Source organism: Pristiophorus japonicus, chromosome 3, assembly GCF_044704955.1.
Source record: "Pristiophorus japonicus isolate sPriJap1 chromosome 3, sPriJap1.hap1, whole genome shotgun sequence".
In the NCBI taxonomy this organism is placed as follows: Eukaryota; Metazoa; Chordata; class Chondrichthyes; family Pristiophoridae; genus Pristiophorus; species Pristiophorus japonicus.
This window is the reverse complement of record NC_091979.1, coordinates 116,119,938-116,136,629: the sequence shown is the minus strand read 5'-3', so window position 1 is coordinate 116,136,629 and position 16,692 is coordinate 116,119,938. Positions and strand designations below refer to the sequence as shown.

Here is a 16,692-nt window from a genome sequence, read left to right as displayed (position 1 = left end):
TCCTGAAGGATGGAAGATGCCTGTGCACACCAGCCACCACATGGGCTTGACAGAGCTCGGTCTTGGTCCAGTGGCAAGGATTAACCAAGACGACTGGAGACCAGCTCTGCTGCACGGACCTAGTGCGCGCACATATCGCAGTGTGGCTGGCCCGTGCTACCCCTGGGCTCTTGCCTCTCCTGGGCCCCAAACTCTCGCCTCTCCTGGGCTCCGATCACATCCCTCTACAAACTCTTGCCACTCCTTCGCCTGACCTCGCTGCTCCTGCTGTACCTGCCCGCGCTCCAATCAGCTATCTCCCTCCTGCAACAGCACCGCTGCTCCCTGAAGTGGCATGCCGCCGCACGTTGCTCCCTCTAATAATAGCACAATAGAAAAGGTTACTGCGGTGATCTTTTAATTTGGTTAGTCCTGTCTCGTGATCTCCTTCACATCTTGGAGTATCTCCAGCATTTGTTTAAAACCTAAATCTATTCACACTTGGAGCACTCTATTATAAAAAGGATTTAGAGGCACTGGAGAAGGTGCAAAAATAGATGCACAAGGACGATACCAGAACTGAGGGAATGTACTTGTAAGGGCCTTTTTCTCTTTTTAAAAAAAAAACATGGCTGAGTTATGTCAGAATATAAAATTATGAAGAGGTTTAATGAGATAAATGTAGAGAAGATGTTTCCACTTGTGAGGAGACTAAAACTAGGGGCCATAAATATAAGATAGTTATCAATAAATCCAATAAGGAATTCAGGAGAAACTTCTTTACACACAGAGTGGTAAGAAGATGGAACTCACTAATACAGGGAGTCATGGCAAATAATATTTAAGGGAGAAACTAGGTAAGCGCATGAGGGAGAAAGGAATAGAAGGATATGCTGATAGTTAAATGAAGAAAGATGGGAAGAGGTTCGTGTGGAGCATAAACCAGTTGGGCCGAATGGCCTATTTCTGTGTCGTACACTATAATTTTATTCAGGTTCTTGTAGCGCTTTCAACTTGCATTGACGTAGCACCTTTTACAGAAAAATGAACCAAAGTGTGTTCAGAGATGCAAGAGGAAAATAAATGGATGCAGAGCCAAAGGAGGAGATATTGGATGGGGTGACCAAAAGCTCAGTTTAAAGGAGGTTATTAAAGGAGAGGGAAATGAAGAGGTGCAATGGGGGCGGAGAGGAGGGAGGTTGAGGCAAGGTAGCTGATGGGATGGGTGCCAGTGCTAGTTTCAAAGGAAGGGGAAATGCACAAGAGACTGGAGCTAGGAAGAGGCTGTTTGGGAGTAGGGAGTTGTAGCACTGGAGATGGTTACAGAAAGGGGGACGGGCGAGCCCATGGAAGGGTTTGAACATAAGATGAACATTTTTTAAATGGGGCACTGGGGGGACCAGGAGCCAACATAGGTCAGTGAGAACAGGGGTGATAGGCAAGAGGATAGGATATGGGCAGCAGAGTTTTGGATAAGCTAAAGTTTAGAGGCTGACCAGGATAGTTGAGTCTGGTGCTGAAAGGTGTAGATGAGTTTCAGCAGCAGATGGACTAAGATAGAATGGAAGTAGGTGGTCTTTGTAATGAAGAGGCTATGGGGTCATATGAACAGGAGTAGGCCATTTAGTCCTTCAAGCCTGTTCTGCCATTCAATGAAATCATGGCTGATCTGTGACCTAACTCAATATGGCCTTTGACCCATATCCCTTACGACCTTTGGTTAACAAAAAATCTATCAATCTCAGATTTAAAATTAACAATTGTCCTAGCATTAATTGCTGTTTGCAGAAGAATGTTTCAACTTCTGCCACACTTTGTGTGTAAAAGTGTTTCCTAATGTCACTTCTCAAAAGCTTGACTTTAATGTTTAGACGATGGACTCTCCACCCAGCGGAAATAGTTTCTCTTTCAATTTACCCCATCAATTCCGCTTAAACTTATTATTTTAACTGTCTAATTTCCAGGGAATACAACCCGAGTTTGTATAATCTTTCCTCATAATTTAACTCTTGGAGTCTAGGTATCATTCTGGTAAACTATGCTGCACTGAACACACTACTCCAGAGCTTTGTATAGCTGTAGCATATCTTCGACCCTCTTGTACTTTAGTCCTCTAGATATTCCATTAGCCTATTTAATTATTTTCTGTACCTACCTATGACATTTTAATGATCTATGTACATGGATCCCTGAGTCTCCTTGGACCTCCACTGTTCCTAGTTTTTCACTATTTAGAAAGTACAGGTGCAGCGTCGAGGTTCTGGAATCTGGTCTGATCGGTGGCAGGGTTGTCCGGAATCGGTAAAATGTTCCAGAATCTGAACCTGCCTCCGCTGCCCGATCTCTGGCCTCACCCTGCTCGCCGCCGCTGCCCTTTCCTCGGGGGCCTCCTCGCCGGCCCGACCCAAACAGCTCCTCCTCGGCAGAGCCCAGCCCGAACAGCTCCTCCTCGGTGGAGATTACCTACCCCCCCCCCCCCCCCTTCTGACGTTCAGAAATCCAAAAATACTCGAAGCTGGGCTCTGGTGTTTCCGGATTCGTGACGTCCGAAAGATGATCGGAATCCGGAATGACCTCAGTCCCGAGGGTTCCAGATTCTTGACGTGGCACCTGTACTCTGTTCTATCCTTTTTAGGTCCAAAGTAGATGACCTCACATTTGCCGACATTGAAATCCATTTACCACAGTTTTGCCCATTTGCTTAATCTATTAATATCAAATTTTATGCTTCCATTTACACAGCTTACAGTGCTTCCTATGGGCCCAACATGCCCAAGCTGTTTTTTCGGCGCACTGACCTGAAGCGCACCAGAAAAAAGAGGCACCATCCTGGCCGCTCTTAGAAGTCCCCGGAGTCGTGGCATGGCGTGCAGTCTATGATATTGGGGGGGGGGGGGGGGTGCAGAGCAACAGGCCAGCACAGAAAGCACTGCCGGCACTTGCGCGCATGCTCCTGCCCTCCCAGCGTGGGCTTTGAGCAGGACCCGATGCTCTCAGCCCCTATCCCCAGCCGAAGGGACGCCTGATCTCGCCGCACCCTATCCCCGGCCAAGTGGCCTCCCGCACCGGCCAGCCGGCCCGCTGAGTTCCCGGGCGAGTTAGGATTTCGGTTCTGTTTTTTATTTAGTGACTGCTTGAGACTTTTGATTTGGGGGGGCGGCGGAGGATTAGGAGGAGAGTTTTGGGAGGAGGAGGAGAGTTTTTTTGGCGGGGGGGAGGAAGAAGAGGAGGAGGAGGAGGAGGAGGAGGGGGGAGAGAGAAAGAGTGTTTTGTGTACCAGCATTATCTATCTATCGCTCTCTCGCTCTTCCTCCTCCACCTCCCCCCCCCCCCCCCCCCCCCCCCATGATATCACGGCCAGCAGCTCACATTTCTCCGGTAGGATTTACTTCATTTTTATTAGCATTTTAATTGTTTGAGCTTTTCCTTGCAATGTTTGGTCCTCTCCAGTTCCCTTCCTACCCTAATAGGGGATTTGATTGTAAGGGGAATAGATAGGCGTTTCTTCGGCCGCAACCGAGACTCCAGGATGGTATGTTGCCTCCCTGGTGCAAGGGTCAAGGATGTCTCGGAGCGGGTGCAGGACACTCTGAAAAGGGAGGGTGAACAGCCAGTTGTCGTGGTGCACATTGGTACCAACGATATAGGTTAAAAAAAGGGATGAGGTCCTACGAGACGAATTTAAGGAGCTAGGAGCTAAATAAAAACGTAGGACCTCAAAAGTAGTAATCTCGGGATTGCTACCAGTGCCACGTGCTAGTCAGAATAGGAAGCGTAGGATAGCTCAGATGAATACGTGGCCTGAGCAGTGGTGCAGAAGGGAGAGATTCAAATTCCTGGGGCATTGGAATCGGTTCCGGGGGAGGTGGGACCAGTACAAACCAGACGGTCTGCACCTGGGCAGGACCGGAACCAATGTCCTCGGGGGGGGGGGGGGGGGGGGGAATGTTTGCTAGTGCTGTTGCGGAGGAGTTAAACAAATATGGCAGGGGGATGGGAACCAATGCAGGGAGACAGAGGGAAACAAAAAGGAGACAAAAGCAAAAGACAGAAAGGAGATGAGTAAAAGTGGAGGGCAGAGAAACCTAAGGCAAAAAACAAAAAGGGCCACTGAATATAAAGGGGCTGCAGGAGGGGTCAAAACTAAAAATCATGGTTTAAAAACTAGTATTAAAACACTCTACCTAAACGCACGCAGCATTTGAAATAAAGTAAATGAGGAGTTGATGGCACAAATCATTACAAATGGGTATGATTTGGTGGCCATTACAGAAACATGGTTGCAGGGTGGCCAAGACTGGGAATTAAACATACAGGGGTATCTGACGATTTGGAAAGATAGACAAGAAGGGAAAGGAGGTGGGGTAGCTCTGTTAATAAAGGATGATATCAGGGCAGTTGTGAGAGATGATGATGATGGCTCGAATGAACAAAATGTTAAATCATTGTGGGTGGAGATTAGAGATAGTAAGGGGAAAAAGTCACTGGTGGGCGTAGTTTATAGGCCCCCAAATAATAACTTCACGGTGGGGCGGGCAATAATCAAGGGAATAATGGAGGCATGTGAAAAAGGAACGGTAGTAGTCATGGGGGATTTTAACCTACATATCGATTGGTCAAATCAAATCGCACGGGGTAGCCTGGAGGAGGAATTCATAGAATGCATACGGGATTGTTTCTTGGAACAATATGTTACAGAACCAACAAGGGAGCAAGCTATCTTAGATCTGGTCCTGTGTAATGAGACAGGAAAAATAAACAATCTCCTAGTAAAAGATCCTCTCGGAATGAGTGATCACAGTATGGTTGAATTTGTAATACAGATTGAGGGTGAGGAAGTAGTGTCTCAAACAAGCGTACTATGCGTACAAAGGGGACTACAGTGGGATGAGGGCAGAGTTGGCTGAAGTAGACTGGAAACACTGACTAAACGGTGGCACAATTGAGGAACAGTGGAGGACTTTTAAAGGAGCTCTTTCATAGTGCTCAACAAAAATATATTCCAGTGAAAAAGAAGGGTGGTAAGAGAAGGGATAACCAGCCGTGGATAACCAAGGAAATAAAGGAGAGTATCAATTTAAAAACCAATGCGTATAAGGTGGCCAAGGTTAGTGGGAAACTAGAAGATTGGGAAAATTTTAAACGAAAGCAAAGAATGACTAAGAAAGCAATAAAGAAAAGAAAGATAGATTATGAAAGTAAGCTTGCGCAAAACATAAAAACAGATAGTAAAAACCTTTACCGATATATAAAACGGAAGAGAGTGACTAAAGTAAATGTTGGTCCCTTAGAAGATGAGAAGGGGGATTTAATAATGGGAAATGTAGAAATGGCTGAGACCTTAAACAATTATTTTGCTTTGGTCTTCACAGTGGAAGATACAAAAACCATGCCAAAAATTGCTGGTCACAGGAATGTGGGAAGGGAGGACCTTGAGACAATCACCATCACTAGGGGGGTAGTGCTGGACAGGCTAATGGGACTCGAGGTAGACAAGTCCCCTGGTCCTGATGAAATGTGTCCCAGGGTATTAAAAGAGATGGCGGAAGTTCTAGCAGATGCATTCGTTATAATCTACCAAAATTCTCTGGATTCTGGGGAGGTACTAGCGGATTGGAAAGCAGCTAATGTAACGCCTCTGTTTAAAAAAGGGGGCAGACAAAAGGCAGGTAACTATAGGCCGGTTAGTTTAACATCTGTAGTGGGGAAAATGCTTGAAACGATCATTAAGGAAGAAATAGCGGGACATCTAGATAGGAATAGTGCAATCAAGCAGACGCAGCATGGATTCATGAAGGGGAAATCATGTTTAATTTACTGGAATTCTTTGAGGATATAACGAGCATGGTGGATAGAGGTGTACCGATGGATATGGTGTATTTAGATTTTCAAAAGTCTTTCGATAAGGTGCCACACAAAAGGTTACTGCAGAAGATAGAGGTATCCGGAGTAAGAGGAAATGTATTAGCATGGATAGAGAATTGGCTGGCGAACAGAAAGCAGAGAGTCGGGATAAATGGGTCCTTTTCGGGTTGGAAATCGGTGGTTAATGGTGTGCCACGGATCGGTGCTGGGACCACAACTGTTTACAATATACATAGATGACCTGGAAGAGGGGATAGAGTGTCGTGTAACAAAATTTGCAGATGAGACAAAGATTAGTGGGAAAGCGGGTTGTGTCAAGGACACAGAGGCTGCAAAGAGATTTGGATAGGTTAAGCGAATGGGCTAAGGTTTGGCAGATGGAATACAATGTCGGAAAGTGTGAAGTCATCCACCTTAGGGGAAAAAAAACAGTAAAAGGGAATATTACTTGAATGGGGAGAAATTACAACATGCTGAAGTGCAGAGGGACCTGGGGGTCCTTGTGCATGAAACTCTTTTAGAGTCTACCTATAAAACATAAAACATTAAACCGTGCCACCCGACCTGGGCTGTGCATGAAACTCTTTTAGAGAAATTCAACGTTTTGAAACAACTGCCTCCCCGTCGGGGAATTGAACCCCGGTCTCCCACGTGACAAGCGGGGATACTCACCTGTCTCAACGAGGAACTGACGGTTACCTACTCGGTCGGAGCTGTGCTGTGCATGAATCCCAAAAAGTTAGTTTGCAGGTGCAGCAGGTAATCAGGAAGGCGAATGGAATGTTGGCCTTCATTGCGAGAGGGATGGAGTACAAAAGCAGGGAGATCCTGCTGCAACTGTATACGATATTGGTGAGGCCGCACCTGGAGTACTGCGTGCAGTTTTGGTCACCTTACTTCAGGAAGGATATACTAGCCTTGGAGGGGGTACAGAGACGATTCACTAGGCTGATTCCGGAGATGAGGGGGTTACCTTATGATGATAGATTGAGTAGACTGGGTCTTTACTCGTTGGACTTCAGAAGGATGAGGGGTGATCTTATAGAAACATTTAAAATAATGAAAGGGATAGACAAGATAGAGGCAGCGAGGTTGTTTCCACTGGTAGGGGAGACCAGAACTAGGGGGCACAGCCTCAAAATACGGGGGAACCAATTTAAAACCGAGTTGAGAAGGAATTTCTTCTTCCAGAGGGTTGTGAATCTGTGGAATTCTCTGCCCAAGGAAGCAGTTGAGGCTAGCTCATTGAATGTATTCAAGTCACAGATAGATGGATTTTTAACCAATAAGGCAATTAAGGGTTACAGGGAGCGGGCGGGTCAGTGGAGCTGAGTCCACGGCCAGATCAGCCATGATCTTATTGAATGGCGGAGCAGGCTCGAGGGGCTAGATGGCCTACTCCTGTTCCTAATTCTTATGTTCTTATGTTCTAATGTCTACCGAATGTGCGCTGCTTTTTCTTCACTGCCCGCAAGGTTTTTCAGAGCTGGCCACATACGCTGACCTAAGTCGATTTGGAGTAAGTTTTTGCTGGCCAAAGTGACAGAAATGGCCAAATGGTGTAAGTGTCTGGGGAGGGAGGATGGGGGGGGGGGGGGGGGGAAACACGGACCTAAAAAAAAAAAATCGTTTTTAACTGACTTTGGAGGAAATCTTTGGGGGAAAATGGCATTTTTTAACTTGGGCCAGAAAAAACAACTTACTCCCAAAAAATTGGTGCAAGTCATGGCCAAAATTGGGCCCTTTCCATGGGCTCAATTTTCCCTCGTATTTGCGCTGGTTTTTTTTGGAGCAGGCTGCTTTTTCTGGCCTAACTTAAAAACCCCAGTTTCCCCAACTCAGTTATGAATTTTTTAAGTCAGTTTTTTTTTCACCCAAAGCAGGTGGAACCAGCCACCCATGGCAATTCTGGCCATTTAGGGAGTTTGGACAGCTGAAAGTTACTCTAGTTCTGATTAGGCCAGCGAATGTGGCCTGTCCTGAAAAATCTTCCCTACAGTTAAGGAAATCAGCGCAGGCAAGGAAAGCTGCGCAGGAGATGCCTGGACACACTGAAAGAATTGAAAAACGCACAGCAGCAACTTGTCTCCAACCCCGCCCGAAGGTAGTCGGTCCCATTCTTGGTCCCCGGTGTTCTCTCTGTCTGGGGAGCGGTGCGGCGGGGGGGTGGTTGGAGATAAGTTGCTGTTATATGTTTTTCATTTCTTTTAATGTGTGTTGGGAGCTGGCTGAATGCTTCACTTTGCAGCCTCAGCTCACATTGTATCCCTGGTTACCATGGCAGCCCGATCTTTTTGGTGTAGATCAAGGCTCCACCTCCAAAACTAAAGGTCGGGTTAGGCCACACCAAAATGAAGAGATGCAACGGGGAAATTTGCAACATTTTATTTTTGGCATACTTGGGCCCCAAAAAATCAGGCGTAACTCTTCAACTACGCCAAAAAATGCTTTGAGGAAAATTGATCCCTTTGTGTCATCAGCAAATTTAGATATCTGGCTTTCTATCCCATCATCTTAAACCGTTAATAAATATGGTGAATAATTGAGTCCCAGCACAGATCCTTGCGGCACATCACTAGTCATGTCCTGCCAATTAGAGCACCTGCCCATTATACCTACTCACCGCCAATTTCCTAACCAGGTCAATAATTTGCCTTCAATTCCATGAACTTCAACTTTAGCTAACAGTCTCTTATGAGGAACTTTATCAAATGCCTTCTGGAAGTCCATATCAATAACATCCATAGACATTACCCTATCCACTACTTTTGTCACCTCTTCAAAAAATTAAATCAGGCTTGTCAGCCAAGACTTTGAAAATTTTCAGCTAATCAAGGAGAGTCAGCATAGATTTGTAAAGTGTTCAGTCACTCTATCCTTAATTATAGATGAGTGATTTCCCGACAACAGATGGTGGGCTATAATTCCCTGGTTTCCCCTTCTCATCTTTCTTTAAATTGCGGAGAAACCTGTGCAATTTTCCAGTCTATAGGAACAATTCCAGAATCGAGAACTTTGGGAGATTATATTTAGCGAATCTGCAATATTTTCCACCTACTTCCTTTAAAACCCTGGGATGTTGCACTTTAGTGCCATTTATTGTTTTCATTATTGTTTTGCTTCCGTTAATTTTGGTGAGTCCCCATCCCTGTTTCAATATTAAGTCTCCTTGGGATGTCCAGCATGCCATCTTCTAAGTTTTTGTATTGATTTTGACATCCCTTGCAAGTTTCTCTTCATATTCCCCTTTTGTAGCTCTGTTTGGCACCTTTTTATTTCTCCTAGTTGCCAGGATCTGTGCCAATTTTTGCATTCTTGAATGTTTTTTCTTTTAGTTTTATGTTGTCCTTTACCTCTTTAGTCATCCATGACACTTTTTTGGCAAATGGAGTTCTTGTCCCTTTGGGTTATAAACTGGTTTTGTATCACATGCTTTTTTGAACACCTCCCACTCATCTTTTGTCGTTTTATCGATGAACAGATTTGCCCACTTTACTGTCGACAGTCTGTCTTGTCGCATTGAAGCCGACCTTGCCTCAGTCTAGAATCTTGGCTGTTTCGCGTTCCTCCCTTTCAAACGCTACGCTATTAGATAAATGTTCATGTATTGTTTGGATGTTAACTAAAATGCTCATTGCTCATTATTAAATCTAATATGGCCTGCCCCAATCTAATGTGCAAAGTTAAAGCACATGGGATTGGGGGTAGTGTACTGACATGGATTGAGAACTGGTTGTCAGACAGGAAGCAAAGAGTAGGAGTAAATGGGTACTTTTCAGAATGGCAGGCAGTGACTAGTGGGGTACCGCAAGGTTCTGTGCTGGGGCCCCAGCTGTTTACATTGTACATTAATGATTTAGACGAGGGGATTAAATGTAGTATCTCCAAATTTGTGGATGACACTAAGTTGGGTGGCAGTGTGAGCTGCGAGGAGGATGCTATTAGGCTGCAGAGTGACTTGGATAGGTTAGGTGAGTGGGCAAATGCATGGCAGATGAAATATAATGTGGATAAATGTGAGGTTATCCACTTTGGTGGTAAAAACAGAGAGACAGACTATTATCTGAATGGTGACAGATTAGGAAAAGGGGAGGTGCAATGAGACCTGGGTGTCATGGTACATCAGTCATTGAAGGTTGGCATGCAGGTACAGCAGGCAGTTAAGAAAGCAAATGGCATGTTGGCCTTCATAGCGAGGGGATTTGAGCACAGGGGCAGGTAGGTGTTGCTACAGTTGTACAGGGCCTTGGTGAGGCCACACCTGGAGTATTGTGTACAGTTTTGGTCTCCTAACTTGAGGAAGGACATTCTTGCTATTGAGGGAGTGCAGCGAAGGTTCACCAGACTGATTCCCGGGATGGCGGGACTGACATATCAAGAAAGCCTGGATCAACTGGGCTTGTATTCACTGGAGTTCAGAAGAATGAGAGGGGATCTCATAGAAACGTTTAAAATTATGACAGGTTAGATACAGGAAGAATGTTTCCAATGTTGGGGACGTCCAGAACCAGGGGTCACAGTCTAAGGATAAGGGGTAAGCCATTTAGGACCGAGATGAGGAGAAACTTCTTCACCCAGAGAGTGGTGAACCTGTGGAATTCTCTACCACAGAAAGTTGTTGAGGCCAATTCACTAAATATATTCAAAAGGGAGTTAGATGTAGTCCTTACTACTAGGGGGAATCAAGGGGTATGGTGAGAAAGCAGGAATGGGGTACTGAAGTTGCATGTTCAGCCATGAACTCATTGAATGGCGATGCAGGCTCAAAGGGCCGAATGGCCTACTCCAGCTCGGAGGGGCGCCCGTTTTTTATCGTGTGGAAACTTGGGGCCTATATTTCAGACTGGTAACCCGTTTGTGTTTGGATAATTAAGCACAGGTTTTTGAAATGGGAGTTTGAGGGCTTTCTGGGAATTTGAGGTCATCCAAATTTCAGTGTTTGCAACCAGCATATTACTTCTGTTGCTGTTAGTTTTCTGCAATAATGGCTGTTTTCCTCAATAGCTGTCACTGTCTTTGAGAAGCTTGGACAACAAGTCCAAGAAGTATCAATATCTTCAGGGGGTCCCCACATAACCAGTTTGAAAACCACTGTGTTAACAGATAATCTGGTGTACTATTTTATGTAAACTATTCAAGGCTGCTCATTTAGGGCTTGTTAAAATTCCTGCATTTCAAGCTTGTTTTAACATGAGTTAAGGACAATTCTGAAATGTTGGTGTCAGTGAAATACAAGCACTTGCTGTAGAGCAGCTGAGAGATCTGGCATTCTTGCATCTTACCCTGCAGTGTTAAGCCATTTTCCTGTAGGTCCTAGGGCAGGTTAAAGACCATACCGCCAATTCCACAAATGGTTCCTGGCACTTAGTTGGGTTTTAATTGATTCCATCTGTAAGACTCCACATTCCTCGCATACTTATTAAAGAATACTGTCTAGCATTAACTGCAGCACTTGACAATGTATTTAACAGATTGGTCCTGAGCAATGGTGTTAATTCCTTCATGGGGGCCACACCAACTGAATTGTACTTTAGTATGTTGGTGTGTGGAGCATGTTTGCTAAAGATGAACAATAAGGTCTCATTCTGCAATTATCCTTCTCTTGCAATCCCACCAATGCATTCACACAAGCCCTGCACATTATACTTATTTGGGGGAGGGGATAAGTTGAATAGAGGTAATTAATTTCTGTTGAGCTTCAGGTCAAAATGAACTAATGCTATGATATTGGCACTGAGGTGTTGTGCAGTGTGGAAGTGGAATCTCCTGTGCAGTACTGCTCCTCTACAATGGCATGACGATTGTATGTGTGTGTGTGTGCACGCGTGCATGCATGGCAAGTGATTTTACCCAGAACACAAGATCCATATCATTCGAAGAATTAATAAGATTCTACAAAATAGGTAATCTAACTTACAAATCCATATGCAGTGTAGTGTGCAAACATGATAGCTTTTCAATCTAGCTAGTTTATTGAAAAGTATTTTGAACGCATTTGTTTTTTTGTTCCATTTAAGTTGTTATAGATCTCATTTATTAAGGAAAATTGAACACTTTCAGCATCAAACTCAAAGACTTGAAAGACTTGCATTTATATAGCACCTTTCACGACCACCGGATGTCTGAAAGCATTTTACAGCCAGTTAAGTACTTTTGGAATATAGTCACTGTTGTAATGTGGGAAACGCAGCAGCCAATTTGCGTACTGCAAGCTCCCACAAATAGCAATGCGATAATGACCAGATAATGTTTTTTTGTTATGTTGATTGATGGATAGATATTGGCCAGGCCACCAGGGATAACTTCCCTGCTCCTCTTCGAAATAGTGCCATGGGATCTTTTACATCCACCTGAGAGAGTGGGCCTCGGTTTAACGTCTCATCCGAAAGACAAGTTCAGCACTCCCTCAGTCCTCTACACTCGACCAACAATTTTCCTCCGTCCCAGTTTAGAAGAAGAGCACTAGTGTGACATTTCTACGTTTCCCACTTAGGCCTATCTGAGTGAAATTTCCAATTTAGGGGCAATATTTCACACAAAATGCAGGATGTTTTCATGTCCATCTGAGCTGAATTTGAACTCACATTTCAGAGGTGAAAGACCAATGGTTAAACTTGCCTACTTTGTAAAGTTTTATGTACACTTATTTTCTCTCAATCGTCTGTTAACCTCAATAAAGTAAAAATGCATGAGTTAACTCTTTCTCTCCATAGATGCTGCTTGACCTGCTGAGATTTCCAGCATTTTCTGTTTTTCTTTCAGATTCCAGCACCTTGCAAGGATTGTCTTGCTCGTATACGGCTGTAAACACGTTGATTTCCTGTTTTGCACACATTGAGGCAAGACCAAGTGTAATCTTTGAATGAAACTGGGTTATCAGTTGGGAATAATTAGATTTGAGCACATGAGTGTAATTTAATTGTCATTTTTAAGTTCATTCTGTGCCTATTTTGAAATTTTATTTTATATTTATAGTTAAATAAAATTCTCAGTAATTTGGGAAACAGTTAGTTGGAACACAGAAGTCTCTCCAGCACAGGCTGAGGATCTGGAAGACACAACTGCACTACAATATCACCATGGATAGAAGGATATCATGTGGATAAAGGAATTTATAATGGAAACTGTTGAAAGGAATGGCATGCAGATGTAAAAGTTTTAGTATGTTAAAGTAGTATTTTTGTTAAGATTAATGTTTAGTTTATCAGAATTAGTTATAGACAGAAGAGCACCAAGCTGCAAAGGATTTCACAAATTAACTTTCACATACTTTGTACATGCCTAATCTTTAGATCTTGCGTAAATTGGCTGCCGCATTTCCTACATTTCAGTGGCTTCGCTTCAAAAGTACCTCATTGGTGGTAAAGCGCTTTAGGACGTCCTGATTTTGTGAAATATAAATTCTAATATTTGAGTTTTTTTTAATTACATTTTCTGAATCTATACCCTGTAGGTGAGAAAAAATTTGTCTGTCCAGAATGCTCCAAGCGCTTTATAAGAAGTGACCATCTTTCAAAGCACATCAAAACACATCAGAACAAGAGGGGCAACCTTTCCAGCCACAACAGTGCAGCTATATCATCAATGGAAGTGACATCTGCCTCTGATGTTGGTATCCTTACTTCAGGAGGAACTATTATGTCACCTGTAATAGCAAACATTCAGCAAGGCCATATGGAAGGGATTGGAACTGACCATTCTGATGGTGCAAATACTGAAGAAATGTTACATAATACTGATATACAGTTAGTCACTATTGGTGGGGATGACTGTATGGACTAAAAAACACAGTTTATAGAAAAAACAGTACAATGTGTTAGTGATTTTATAATGGAGCAAAAGGCTAGTAAATTTTAAGCTTTTTCTGCAGTCTTTTTATCAGTGTGGTAAAATTTCATGTATTATGGAAAAGTGACAAATGTCACTAAAATGCCTTATTTTCTATGTATTTGTAATACAGTATTCATATATCTATTGAACACTGGCAATGTTGCATGTACATTTTGCAGATACTCACCACATGTAGCAATTTTTCAAAAATAGCACTCATGATGATAGATTCTAAACACAGGGAAATAGCTATGCAAGACTGATGGGGAATCTTGAAAATTAAAAGGTTTGGGGATGACACAGTCCAGAATGAGAAAGTTATTGGTATGTACATCTTGGACACAATTTATTGTGATAAATCTGTTTTCTATTAAATTTCATAGCAATTTTCTAATTCAATACATTTCATTTTCTGATACAAATAAGCATATTTCAACCATAAGAGTAACTGATGGTCTGCATTCTATGAGCTGATTAGTAAACTAGCTGTTTGTCATTTAAGTGTGAAAGTATGCATTTCTGTGTATCACTAAGCTCTTTATAAAAGAGGAATATTGTAAAAATGGGAACTGAAGTCTTAATCTATTTTTTCAATTTATTAAAAGCCATTTTTTTTTTTTGCTAATGTTAAGGGTCATCTGCCAAATGACCGAATGTGTTGATTATAATTAACCTTGAAGTTTCAAAGTATCTATTACCTGAAGCTTCTTTGACACATTGCAGATCCTTGTGCATTTACCCTTTGTAATTTTCTATATTCAAGTTTTTACCGTAACTGTTTGTTGCGCATATATATATTCAGTTTGTATTTTTATGTATTTGTTAAGGCTACAGAAGGTAATGCTTAACTATTTAATCTCAATCATCATTTCAGCACCACAGAAATGGTGGTAAAGATGCTACCATTTGACTGTTTTATTTTTCTTTCCAAACCCCTGGGGTGACAGCTCTTGCCTCCAGACATGCAGTACTATTAAATATCACTGTTGCACTTTGCTCCAGAATATACTGGAGACACCTTGTGCCAGTTTTAAAAAAAATAAGTACTGCATCACCTCGTGGTTTGTACCCTTTTGAAATTTATTTTTAACTGTTTTGTCCTTTTTTTTGTAATGAAATCAAATGTGCAGAATAAACATTCAAATTACAATATAAACCAACTTTGATGAACCAACTGAAATGAATTGTGGTTTCAATACTTTTTGGTTCTAATCATTTGAGGAGCCGCTACAATGAAAGGATTCAGTGTCATGTGATGCAGCATTATCCCTATGGTAAAGTAGTATTGTGTGCATAAAAACAAATATAGAAAAATGTTTATACTATGAGTCACTTGATCATTGTTTCTATTTTTAATTCAATTACTCTTTAGTAAAGATGATTTGATTATCTAGAACTCTCCAAAAAGCATACATTGTGCATTGTATTTTAATATAGGACTCAAGACCTTTGAGGTTTCCCCACAGTGATATTTGCAGTTCAAATATAGTTAATTGCAGTAATTTTTTTTTCTTCTGTATATCAACTTGCATTGGGAAAATGGGCCTCAAACTAAGATGTGTTATGTGCAAGTGCCAACAGTTGGGGTAAAGTGTGTTACATGTGAAAATATATAATGGATAGTACCGTTTTTGTAGTGACCTACTGCATTAAAAAAAATTGTTAATGTTTTAAATAGGTTGAGCCGTTTTCTTTGCATTTTAGAGCTAATTTAGATCATATTGTTCTCCCTGTCTCTCCCTCCTCTTCCCTCCCCTCCCAAAAAAGTTAAGTGGTCTTTTGAAACAATGATGAAATTTGATTTTAAATTCAATAAAAAAATATATACATTGCCATGTGGAAATTGTGTCTAGGCTTAATGTTCCTTCAAAATGTATAAATACTTTATTAGCATTTTAATAAGATTTATACTAAATTTGCTGACCTTATTTAAATTTTCATTATTAAAAAGCTGTTAAAACAGGAGTCTACATTAATTGACAAGTATTTTGTTTCTCCTTTGGAATTTGCAAAGTATAATTTACTTTTACATGTGACTTTTGCAATTATCAGTTTATCTTTGTCATACCCATTTAAGAGGAGGAAAAACAATCTAACTTTGTAAAACTAGTTCCAATAGGTAACTTGCAAATAGCTAAAATTAGACACTTCATATTAAGTTTACTTGCCTTGCTTGTTATCATAAGTACAAACCTTTTTTTTTGTTTTTGTTGTACTATTACAGGGATTCTCAACCGGAGAAGGTTTCAAGGGGTCTGCCAAAACCAATGCTGAGCAATATTTCCCTGGTGGAGTTGAATCTCAGCAATTTATAATTAGTAATACACACACACAAGAACTGAAGAAATTGAGTTGGAAGCAGGAAAACAAAGGTCTTGTGATTTTGAAACAATTAGTAAAAGAAAGTTGAGTACAGTCGGAAGTGGGAATGGTTCACACAAGCAAAGTTTGAGACACAACTGTTCTTCTGGATGGCTGAAACTACTGTCTTTTTCCGGACAGACTTGCAGCGCATTGAATCGGAGTCGTCCAGGCTCCTCCCGTCAAAGCAGAGAGTAGCGATGAAGAACCACTTAGGAGTGAGGTGCGCACAAAGCACTGGCACCCAGTCACGATCATGCATATAAAAGCCCCTTTAACACCTCGTTTCAAACGGGAAGTTATCAGTTTCATAAACTAAAATCGACCAGCAGGTCTTTTCTTGGGTTGCGGGGTGCTTGTTTGCGAATACAATTCAAACTTAATAATTTCATTCAAATGCCGATCTTAACTGGAATGTCACACCTGCTAGCAGTTCATTTATTTTGTTTTGGGCCTGGATGGGTGACTTGAGCCTGATTTGTCACCCAGGTGGGGGTGATAATGCAGTCCAGATCCTGGAGTTGGCATATTGATTCTGCATATTAATCATGCCCCGACTTAATGGTGTGAGCACAAATTAATGTAGCCGGCTTTGGTAATTCATACCCATAGAGTAACTTTGGTGTTTTCCCTATCTTTATCAAAGATAAAAATTGT

General features: G+C 42.1%; 1 protein-coding gene across 1 annotated transcript in view; it reads left to right on the top strand.

The window, feature by feature from the left end:
• Positions 1–15,615, top strand: part of LOC139254319 (transcription factor Sp3-like) — a 62,740-nt gene extending 47,125 nt beyond the window's left edge. Inside the window, exon 6 of the mRNA XM_070873661.1 lies at positions 13,298–15,615. Within this exon, the coding sequence (XP_070729762.1) occupies positions 13,298–13,626 (329 nt within the window). The 3' untranslated portion in view covers positions 13,627–15,615. The remainder of the gene's footprint in view (positions 1–13,297) is intronic.
• Positions 15,616–16,692: the final 1,077 nt, after the last annotated feature.